Source organism: Equus caballus, chromosome 14 (genome assembly GCF_041296265.1).
Source record: "Equus caballus isolate H_3958 breed thoroughbred chromosome 14, TB-T2T, whole genome shotgun sequence".
NCBI classification, from domain to species: domain Eukaryota; kingdom Metazoa; phylum Chordata; class Mammalia; order Perissodactyla; family Equidae; genus Equus; species Equus caballus.
The window spans coordinates 44,931,333-44,943,489 of NC_091697.1; the positions used below are offsets into that span (position 1 = coordinate 44,931,333).

A 12,157-nucleotide genomic window follows, 5' to 3' on the forward strand; every position below is an offset into this window, starting at 1 on the left:
AATAATTTGTGCCAACTAATTTCATTACCTATTGGGACAGATTTACTGCCCAGCAGAGACATTTCAGCAAGGCTTTGGACAAAGCCTTCCACGGGTGGGTCCATTCTCAGACACACCAGGTGTTATCTACCTGCTGGGAAGGCGGTCTGTGGTGCTATCCCACAATTCTGTTTTAGCCCTGTCCTGATCAAGAGTTTTTTACCTTAACTGACAACCTAAAAGACAGATGACACTAAACTTAAAGCTCTAGGTAGCAATGGATGATCTGATCTTCCTCTGTGCTTGTAAAATCCTTAGAGTCTATTTTGAGTCGATGCTAAATAATCATATCTTGAATGAGGAAATTGTTATGATTTAGAATGATTGCAATTGACTAAAATGATACCAATAAGATTAAATTTAACTGAGACAAATATAATGTCCTATATTTCAGCTCAAATAAATAAGTAGATTAATTAATTAAACTGCACCAATGTAATAGAGTAGCACAGGAATTGACAGCTGTTTGTGTCAAAAAGATAAAAGTTGGCAACAGACTCAATATAAGCCAATAGCATATCACCATTGTCAGACATGAACTAAATGTTAAACACATTCATAGAAGTAAATTAAATTGAGGATGAAAGTACATGATATAAGTCAGGCTCACTGTGAAGGTTTGTGCTCTTTCTTGGTACCGTATTTCAAGAAAGAGAATCATGAGAAGGATGGTTTTCAGAGGACAGTGCCCATTATGGGCAATAGTCTGGAAATCATAATATATAATGAACTATTACAGAAAATGAGACTATGTAGCCTGGAGAAGATAAAACTTGGAGGATATAATTAGTAGAGGGAAGAATCTTGAGTGGGCCTGGAGGGCAAAGTAGTTCCACTGGGTTGAAGTTGTAGAAAGGCAGATTTTGGCTGAACATTAATAAGCTTTTCCTGGCCGGCCACTGGAGGTTCCTAAGTAGGGGCTAATCAACCCCCCATCTGCATGGCACAAGGGGCTTTCTGGCGCTGGGTGGGCTCTTTCAGGAGATCGCCTGTGACGTCCATTGCAACTCTGAGGTTCTGTGATCTTCTCCCCTCTCCAGGGATGCAGTGGAGTGTGGTGGCCAATGGGAGAGTCAGTGCCACCCCCCAGCAACTTCTCCTTTGGTGGCAGCTCAGCCCAGGGACACTTAGGCCCCTGGGGCAGTGACTCAGAAGACAGCCATGCCTCCAAGAGAGGGCCAGGTCCTAAGCTGCTGCTTGTGCGTGACTACACCCGGTGTTCTCTTCACCCGAGCATTCCGTCCATCCGTGCAAGCACCCCATGCCCAGCGGGGTTTTGCTCCGGGATTCCAGCAGGTGTCATTCAAAGGAGTCAGGGGACAGGACGCCAGCTTGTTCACTGGGGGCTCTTCTCCAGAGATCCCCCATGAAGGGATCTTTTCATTTCCCAGCACTCCCTCTTCCTGGCGTCTCACACTCTCTGTTGTCCCCAATGTGTCCCCTTACTGTGCCTGGTTTGTCTCACTCATGTTCCAAACATGATCACTCACTGTGTCCTATCAGAGTTGTGTATGTCTCCAAATATGCCTTCTTTGCTGTGTCTACTCATAGACATTGTCAAAACACATCCTGCCCATGCCTTTCTTGGTCAGAGTCGTATTTCAAAAGCACACATTCCTTGCTTGTTCACGTCCATCACAACCACGTTCAAACTACTCACTGTCTTGTCTCCGTCCTGTTCTGTGCCAGACACTAATACTCTTTCCTCCCTGTGTCTGGGTCCAAATGTGCATCCTCCTGGCCAGCCCCCGTGTCAGTCACAGGCTTCCACTTGCTCTTCCTTATGTCCATGGTCAGTCTTTCTCTTCAGGACATGCTCCATTTATTTACCATGGAAGAAACGGGGGCAAAGATCTTTCAGAGGAAAACAATCTCCACAGCAACCTTGGAGGGAAGCCAGGGACAGGTAGCTTCCCCTTAGTGCCGTGGCCTCAGGCCCTTCTGCTCTGAGATGCTCGCTTTCCTCTTGGACTAGAACAGCATCTTCTCCTAAAAAGCCTTGGACAGGGCCGGCGGCATCGTCGTGTTTATTAAAAGACTGGAATCTTTCCTGTGAGCTTGTGGTGAAGCCCAAGGTATCAATTTATAACCCTTGAATCTGGCCTTGTTGCTCCCAAAGGAGGGAACCATTGGAAGCTCACACTGCCAAGACTTGTCACTGCAGTCCCCAGGTGGAGGAGGCAGGACCAAGCAGGGCTAGGAGTGGGAAAGCAGTGCTTGATTTGAAATCAGGGGACCGGAATTCCAGCCCTGCTGTGCTCCTAACATGCTGTGAGCTCTTGACCCAAGCCCTTCCATCCCTGGTCTTCGCTTTCTCCATCTGTCAACTGAAGCTTGGACTATGGGGTCTCTAAGGTTCCTCTTCGTTTCTAGGACAACGGGATGCTGCTACAGCCATCAGCTACCTCGAAAAGCCATGGCCTGCCTGCTTTTTGACTTTGTTTCAAAGGAACTAGCCGCCTCATTTGGGCTATCTAGACCCTTGACCTTGCCAGCTTTGCCCTTCAGATGACCTGGATGTCTCATTCTAAGCTGAGTCCATGGCTCTTGCCAACTGCCCCAGAATGAAGGTCCCAGGGAGGTAAACGGCACCACGTCCCAGAGCCGTGTAAAGTTTTAACTTTGATCTTGGCTGTGATTTGATCGCATCTCAGGACTTTATCATACTCTCTTTTTCTTGCAGCTTAAGAAGTGTCAATTATAATTTCCATTGATGTTTACTTTAGTTCTGGAATTGAATTGGGCAGGAAAGAGACTTTGGAATGAGGAAGAGAAGATTGCCCTAAATCATCCAAATGCCAAAAAAAAAAAAAAAAAAAAAATTTCTCTTTCCTGTGAAGGCTTAATTTTGCTGGGGAGAAATCATGACTTAGGGAAGCGAAAAAGCCTCTAGAGAGGAATGTTACTTAGAACTCCTGAATGCTGTTGAGAAATATTGGACCAGCAGGCTGAAATGCTCCTCGTGTAGACCGGGACTCTCTGATCAGTGGAGCAGATTCAACTGGGCATCTATTCTCATCAGATATGAAGAAAGTGTATTTATATCCTAACTTGCATTTTGACTCTGGTTAGACCAATCCCCTTTGCTTTTTCAAGTCGCTGTTCCTGTGCCATTACTAGATGGGGGCTTAGAAGGAAACCACCATTTTGAGGATGGTCCTTTTCTAATATAAAGGAGGGAGCATCAAAATTCTGAGTCCCAAGGCCTCGATCCTAGTGATGAGACCCAAACTGTCTACTCTGACTGCCACTGCACACGCTGCTCACCGCCTCCGTGAGCACACGAGAAAGATGGATGTTGTCGAGAAGCAGCACGTGCACTGAATCAATTGCTGACTTACTGTGTGACCCTGAGCTAATACCTAAACCTCTCTGGCCTCAGAAAATCTCTCCTGCCTACTTCACAAAGTTCTTGTGGGGATAAATAAGATAATTATTGTGAAAACATTGTGTAAATCATAAAATGCCATTTTGTATGTTTATTATTACTTTGGATTACTTTAGATGCTCCTGAGCTCTCAAGGACTAAGAATCTCTTCATCAAGAGGTAAACCAATTTAGAGAATGAGATTTCTTTATTGAAAACAATACCAAGGGAACACCTTTTCTGGTTCCATTCCTCCAAATCCACCCCTCCTCATTCAGTTACTCCAAGTTGCCCAACACACACCAACATTGCAAATTTATACGTCACAGACACTCTCATTTGAAGAGATTTTGTGTTCTCAAGGTAAAGGAGTGGGTGCAGAGAGATGGGGACTACAGGCTAATTTTGGGGAAGAATGAGCCTAACTTTTCATGTAACTTCAGTCTCATGGCATAAATTCAAATGCCTTTTTGCCATGAAAACATTTATTTGGAGAAAAAAGACCTGAGTCATTGACATTATCCCCACCCTGTAAATTTTATATATGTATAAATTCTATTAAAAAAAAACCCCTCAAACATAGGCCAGATTATGAATGACCAGCTGACAAGAATGTTACATAGAGTCTAATTAGATACTGCACCAGATAATTTTGAGATTTTTTTTTCTAATCTGATAGTCTGTGTAAACGATTGTTAATTATGGTTTAATGTTGTTTAGCTACCACCTTAATTTCATTTTACATTTTTAATGAAGTAGAATTACAAGTGGGGGACCACTCATACCATTTATAATGCTGAGTCCCCTTGTGTAATTGACATATAAAGTACATATGTGCCCATTCTATAGAACATGGAACTTAATTATATAATTTCAAAGGATTACAGATTCTAATGATGGTTGTATCTTTGGTTTTATGAAATTGTTAGTTATGCCTATGATTTATTTGAAGCTAAAGCTTTGAAACTGCTTGGATCCCCGGTCCTAATTTGCTTCTGTGGAAAGCACCCTTGGTTTTCTGATCTACTTCTTGATGCAGTTCCCAGGAATGTGTTCTGAGAAAAACAGGAGCCTACATAGACTTGTTTTTTTAATTGATAAATTCTATTTATTGATAAACATTGGTAAATTACACATATGTTTATCTTTGTGCATTCTGTACATGTTTATATAAATTATATATTGAGAGAAATCTTGTCTTAAAACTAATAACTGAATTTTGAATACACAATAAAATGCCGAAGTCGATCCCATGCCTCGGTTCTGTAGAGCTTCTCCGTAAGCTGGAGAATTTCCTGTCTCCAGTATCAGGTTCTCCTCGAGGTAAAGTCAGAAGCCCAGGACCCCTACATAATGTGATTCTACCTGTCTGCCTGCCACCTTCGTCAGGGCCTCAAGCCCTAGGATAGATCTCTCTGACTTGGTCATCTCAAGAGCAGAGGATGAGGAAGGGTCTGGCCCAGCCACTCTCAGGTACACACGAAGGAGCCATTCAAGGCAGCATGGCAGCTGTATATCCAGAGGTCTTGGGTTGAGGTTATTAAGCATGTGCCTCCTTGCTGAAACCTTTTTTGATGTCATGAACCACTCAGGAGCCTGGAGTCCAGCTCCCTTGCCTTGGAGCCCCTGCGATGTTAGGCCCAGAGTACATGTCAATGAAATCCAGGCCCTACCTCTTCTGAGTTTGGGGCAATGGAAAGACACCCATGGGCACGCAGGGACAGGATACTTGTCTTAGCCCTTCTGTTCAACCCCCTCGGGGCCTCCATCGTCTCAAATATAAAATGCAAGGAGTGGATGAGAATTAGATTTTCACTTCAGAATCTTTTCCTCATACACAAATTTACCTGGAACCCCATTGCACATAAGTCAAAATAGGATGGGGAACAGGTAGATGTGGATCCTCCATCTTCCTCATTGTAATCCATCCCTGGGAGGAGCCTTCTTGGCCGTCTGAAACCCTAAGCAGCTGGACCAGGCACTCTCCTCCAAAAGTCCGTGATGCTGCTGGGTTTCTCCCTCCTTAGTTTTTCTAAAGCATTCATAGGACTCCTGTGAGCTGTTTCTCCAGATGACTTTCTTCAGAATCACAACCCTGTCCACTTATTTACAAAAGTTCTTCCTCCATATAGAAAGTGCCCCGTCTCGTGAAACTTCCATCCTGGAATGACAACCTGAGCCTTCCTCCACTGTGAAGAATCTGCGGTGTCCAGGCGGAGAACTAGACCATTGAAACCCAACTAACTGAGCCTGACAACTGTCCCCTTTCTTGCTTTCCTTCTAAATTGTCTTCCTTCACTTTGGAGCAGCCATTCTCTGGACCCAAGCAAGGGAGAGGAACAACATTGACTTAGTGCTCACTGTGTGCTGGTGGTTTCTGTGTGTTCTATAGTTTGATTCTGTCAACAGCACCACGATGTTCAGAGAAACAGAGATTTTTGGAACACCTACTATGTGCCAGGGTCTGTTGCCAGAGGCCCAGTAATAAATAATACTGACAATCTGGCTCTCTCATTGGGAGCCAGAAAATAAAGCAAGGAGACATATATACATGAATTAGACGAGTTTAGATACTTACAAGCGCCATAAAGAACATAATGAACAGAGGTGGGGCAGGAGTGTGTATGTTATTTGGGATAGTCAGGGAAAGCTTCAAGGAGGAGGGCAACACTGTGATCTGGGACAAGAATTCTGAAGAGACGTCAGTCATGTGTTGATCCAGGGGAATACGGTCAGGCAAAGGGAACAGCAAATGCAAAGACTCTGAGGCAGAAATGAGCTTGCCATGTGTGGCTGGTGCTCAGTGAATGTGGGGAAAGTGGTAGGAGATGGGATCAGAGAAGTAAGTAAAAGCTGATAATAATTCAGTAGCTTTAGATACTGTTCATCAGTTACATACTATGTGCCCGGCTTGGTGGGAAGAATTTTATATGAAATGCTACAAGATAAGTATCATTTTCCCATCGCATAGATGAAGAAACTGAGCTGCACCTCAGAGAAGTTAACCTGGAATTGCCCCAAGGATGCAGAGACTACCTGGAGCTGGAAATGGAACCCAGACCCTGCTAAGTCTAGCCTTTCTCCCTTACGTCACTTGCTGAGGGGACTTGATTCATCTCGGGCCTGCTCTCTTTAACAGCAAGAACCATCTTTGAAACAGATGAAATCTCTTCTTGTCTATCTTTTCCTTTTTGCCTCCCTTCTTTCTCCATGGAGTGTTACCTGTCTGTAAACAAATAAAGATGCATTTATACAGGGGTTCTGCATTGATTTTAAGCAAACTAATTCCAACTAACACTAACTGGAAGTAAAAACCAATTTTTGACCAGCTATTGGTTTTGGCAGAAATAAGAGGAAATCCAATCTGGTTATATAATCAGTAGATTTCTCTCATGCATTTCCTTGTCTCCATCCTTCCTGACATCATCCTTCTACAACTGATGTTATCTTCATCTGTACTGGGGCGTCTGGCTCTAAAATACAACATTGAGCATGCCATTTCCCTGATCAAAACCCCTCAAGGACTCCCCGTTGCCTCGCAAATTCTGGGCTCTAAGTCTACTGTTTACAGTTGGACCTCTTTATCCCTGCAAAGCAGGCAGTCCGCTCTGCTTTGTGTCCACTCAGCATCCACTTTCTCTTTGTGTTTCCCCTTAGGCTGTTGGTCCTGCTGTTCTTTCCACTGGGCACACATCTCCAACATCACTTAAATGGTCCATCTCAAATGCCACCTTCTCCTTGAAGTCTTTCCAACCTCCAGGAGGGCATGAGGCTTTTGTCCTATTCCAATTTCCAAAGCACTTTATTTCTTCTCCTATGACATTTTACTATGCTTTTCAGTGTGGTTCATTAATTATGGCCATTCTGAGCTTCTTGAGGACAGTAGCCAATTCTTATGGATCATCTTTTTTTTTTCTTGTGCCGAACATAGCTTTTTCTGCACTGGAGCTGCCCGATAAATTCACTGAATTGTTTGGAAGAATTTGGAGCTTTTCATTGTTTACAGCATCCGCACTGCACCATCCACTTAGCTTTTTCAGTCCCCAAATCACGCTGCTGCTCTGCCATTTATTACTCCACCCTCTGCGCAAGCTGCAGCCTGCTGATAAGAGGGAAATCTTTCTGTGACAGTTTTGAATAAAATCAAGATGTTTATCATATTTCTTGCAAGTAGTGAAAGGATTAGAGTTTTACAATACCATTAGTTCCCTGATTTATGGCAAGATTTGTTTTTCGTTTTTGGTTCTTGTCTGTCTATTGAAAAAGAACTTCAGCTTAAAGTTTTATATTTATAGAATGCAATGGTGAATCAGACTGAAGTTGTGTGAGTTGCTTGACACTGTATAGTCCCAGAGAACGTTGGCTACCATTTCACCAGTAATGGCCTTTATTGAGGCAGCACAGAGCACGGAGTGAATGATGGCCACGGATGTGGAATGGACACAGAGAGTGTTGCTCAGGCTAAGGTGTGACAGAGCATTTTCTAGCATCCTGACTAACTTGCTGTGTGGCTCTGCGCATGTTCCTGCCCCTTTCTGGCTTGAGTTTTGCCATCTATAAATTGAGAAGCTTTCCGTGGATGAGCGCCGGGGCTTTGTCATTAAATAGGCATGGGTTTAGATTCAGGCTGTACCAAGTACTGACTGCGTGTGACTCTGGGCAAGTTCCTGACTATCTGAGCCTCAGTTTCTTCTTAGCACAGGCATAATGACGGCATGTGCCCCAGAGTGCTGCTGCGAGGCCTCAGTGGGTTAAAGCTCATAAACAGTGAAGTACAGTCCCTGGGGTACAGTAAGCGCACCCTGCAGTGTAGCTGTTACTCTTATTAATCTGGATTCCATGAAATTCGAAATTCTGAAGCCACATGTAGAGTCATATGGGAAAGGTCTTGAGGAGCCAGGGGTGGGGAAGTGGTGAAGGAGGCGGTCTCGGAGGCAGCTGTGCGCTCCAGAAAGGGGCCGGCTGTGAACACTGTCCAGGAGAAGATGGAGATGCTAAGGGATGTGGTTATGAAGTCAGAGGAGCTACAGATGATGAGCACGGGCGGGAAATGGCGTCTAGTTGTCATTCAGTGTCTTGTTATGCAACTCCCAAAATGCTCTTTATCTTCTCCAGTTCATGAGTTTCCTAAGCAGTAGTCACACTTCACCTTCTAATAGGACCAAGAGACACAACTTTATTGAGCCCATAAGATGTGGCTGTACTACCTTGACACTTTACATGTCTTATAACAGTTCATCCTTAAAAGAAGTATTGACTGGATTGAATCCTAGCTTTCCAATTTACCAGCTGTGTTTCCTTGGGCAAATTAATTAACTTCTCTGAGCCTCAGTTTCTTCATAAAATAGAGGTGTTAACGCTACCTAACTTATGAGGTTGTGTAATTTAAATAAAATTGTGTATATAGTAGCAGTTAAACACCACCAGGCAGAAAACTGGTAGTTTTATTTTTATTTTCATTGTTATTTTATATAATAACCCCCATTTTATGGATGAGTAAAATGAGGCTTAAGGAGACTAAGTTTCTGAACCAAGGTCATACAAGTCATAATGAGCAGAGCCGGGATACAAACCTAATTTGCTCATCTTGAGACTCCATACTCTATTCTTGTGCCTCTGTAGAAGGTAAGAGACAGAAGTAATGCCATACAATTTTGAAGAGATGTTCCCTCTGAGATTAGAAGACATTTTTATAAACACGTGAGCATCCTGCTAGCCTGGATAGATAGCCATTTAAATTGGTCTGGAGCCTTGGATGAAAGGTCAGATACTATCTGTGTTTTTAAAAAACTTGGTTGAGATCAGATAATTTAATTTCAATTGAGTCTTTCTCAGTGTAAATGCCATTAGGGGGTTACGTCATTTCATTCCAGCCTTGGTCCCTGAATTAGTATGGTCATCATCAGTATATGATCTTCTCATCAACAGGGCCCAAATGGGGGCCCATATGCCACTGCTTAATAATGAAATTCTTGGCCAGAACACAGACCACCGCCTCTCCATCCCACATTCGTTCTCCAAAGCCTTAGAGCAATCTCTCTTTATCACCCTTAGGATCTTGCCATGGAGGAGACTGTGAGTCATCTGTTACTAAGGCTTTGTGAAAGAGAAGTCAAGCCAGGGTTTCATAATTTCAAGTGAAAAGCTCCCGCTGGCTGAGTCAAGGCACCTTATCTGGTGGGACCTCTTGTCCCAGCTGGGCAGACAGTGGGTAGTTGGTGGAGGGGATGTGAGTCAATGGAAGGAACCAGGAAAGAGTAGTCTTATCAGGGTCATCCTGATTACTGCATCTCCTCTGCTCAACACAGAGCCTTCCGGAAACATTGAGCTTATAAAAGTAAAAGGGCAAAGTCATTCCAGAATTCTGTCTCATCTAATAGTAGCCCTCTCAGTGGAGAACAGTTTCTATTTATTTTCTAATTTCCTGAGATTTATTTGCTATTCAAACCTTCCTACAACAGCTGAGGGTTTCACTTGTGGTAGCCAGCATGATGGAAACAAACATGCATTCTGATTCCACCTCGAATTCTGCCCTCACCAGCTGGGTGATTTCTGGCAAGCCACTTACCCTCTGGCTTTCAAATTTCCATGAAACAAATGCCCTAGCCTATCTCACAGATACCAAATTTCATTTATTCACTTGACAAAGGGATTTGTGCTGCTAGAGGAGAGAGAAATCAGTTTTGTTCAGTGGCCTTTGATGGCTTCCACTTAATAAGTGGGAAAAGATATAGTTACAAAAACTAGAAAGCCAGGCAAAAAGTGACGCCCATGAGGTTAATTAAGACACAGTATTCTAAAATGTAGAGGACTGGGCAAAAAATGCAAAGTATTATTAATGGTGTCATTATTATTATTTGTCCAGATGGGGAGTCATCTCTGATTTCTTTACCTTCTGTGCCTCTTCCATTTAGTCTCCAAATTCTCTTCCTTTGAAAAGACTTCTATCTAGTCTTTTCTCTCCAGTTTCAGTGCCACCTCTTGATCTCTTTCCCCATCACCTCATACTAGATAATTACCACTATCTTCTAATTCTTTTCTCTTTACATCTGTCTATGTTAGTCTATTTTTTAAATCACACATATACACACAACAACTAACAAAAAGAAAAAATAAAATTAACACCTCCCCCTAAAATTTTCCATATTCAACAACTCTACTCAAAAGCTTAAAGTGGTTCCCAGTTACTCATCGACATGTTGTCTACGCCCACAACACAATACCCAATTCAGTAGAACGAGGGCAAATGGCCCAGCCCCACTTCCTTCCCCAGCTCTCAGGTCCGCTTGTGATTTCTCCCCCCTCTGCTGCAGCCCACTCTGCTTTTCTCCCACCACATGCCACTTAAAGGCAAGGCCTAGTTCATGGGCTACCTCATCTGTGAAGCCCAATCCAGCCCACACTGGTCTGGGTCCACAGGACCTAATTCCCTGGAGCAACAACCATAATCTCCAAGGAAGGATGCTCTCAGGCCCACGTGCAAAAGAGACACATCTCAAAGCATAAAACCACCATCAACAACAAACAGTGCAAACACTCTGTAATTGACAAGACCTGTAAGTCATATAAATAGTATACTTGAGATAGCATCTCAAGAGATGAAAGAATGAAACAACCTTATTAATCATCCCACGAACGTGCGGAATAATTGTTACCAATTTCATCATCATCTTGATCTTCATTCACACAAACTTTTATTAAATATTGGCGGAGTGCCAGGCATTGTGCCAGGTGCTAATAATGTAAAAAAAAAAGCCTTGGAGCTTTTTATGGCAGTGTCTGTGGGCCTGATCTTAGGGTCGAAGATAACATGATTGAGACTCTATGGCTGCATTCTGTGGCTGTTTTATCCTGCTGGCTTCCCTGAGTGCTGGTCACTGCAGCCAGCCTGCACTGGTGACAGACCCAGATGCCTGTGCCAATGGGGAACTGGTGAGTTGCTGTTCGACCCTTAGTGAGTCTCTTAGGGTATAACAAAGCATCATACCGACTAGGGCATCTGGAAAACCCAGTACTGATCACTACACACCAGCAAGTTTCATCTTTCCCTTTTCCTCATCAAGTGTAAACTACACTGCAACAATTTTACTGTAGTTCTAACATTTAGGGTTTAATAAAACTCTTTGAGAGTCTGATAAAATCTATAGCCTTTCTCCTAAAAATCTGGACATATGCACAGAATTTTTAATACATTTCCAAGGAATTCATTTATTCCCGGAAATAAAAACCCATGGTGAAACTAAAAATCCCTGTGAGACTGAATTGATGGGTATGACAATATTGACTTAAATAAGCCACAGAGTCCTCCCTATTGTCCTGCCTCTTTGTTATCTCAAAGTCATAAATGCAGTCTCCAAATGCCATTGTTGTCAAAGAACGATTTCATTGTAAAGATCATATTTCTTCACGTAACATCTTTCTTTCCTCCAAACAGCTCTATGGAAATTATCTCATAAATAGTTACAGGTTGCCTATGTGCTAGATAAAGGAATATGTGATGGCCTTCCTGTACAGACTCTAATGCAAAGTCTGAAAGAGTTTTAGCAAATGGCTGAGATATTGGTGAATTGCTGAATCCAATCAGAAATCAGAATTATTTCACTCAACAGAGATTTATGGCATGCCTACTATGTGTCAGGCACTGTACCAGGCACTGAGTCCATTAAATCTCAGACTGCTGTCATGTCCCCTACTCTGTTGCAAGAGGAAAAACCCCATTCTTTTTGGAAATTGACTGCAATAAGTACAGCG

General features: G+C 43.0%; 1 protein-coding gene across 18 annotated transcripts in view; it reads left to right on the plus strand.

Annotated features, from left to right (window-relative positions):
- The window catches only part of HTR4 (5-hydroxytryptamine receptor 4), a 171,225-nt gene that overhangs the window by 135,906 nt on the left and 23,162 nt on the right, over nucleotides 1-12,157 (plus strand). For 10 of the 18 annotated variants that reach the window (XM_070232603.1, XM_070232605.1, XM_070232600.1 and 7 more), the window contains one exon: nucleotides 1,080-4,654. The exons of 7 other annotated variants lie outside the window; for them this stretch is intronic. In XM_070232603.1, coding sequence (XP_070088704.1) covers nucleotides 1,080-1,170 — 91 coding nt within the window. In that variant the 3' untranslated portion in view covers nucleotides 1,171-4,654. Of the gene's footprint in view, nucleotides 1-1,079; nucleotides 4,655-12,157 lie in introns of those variants that run through there. One more of the 18 variants, NM_001163982.1, reaches the window with a different exon arrangement.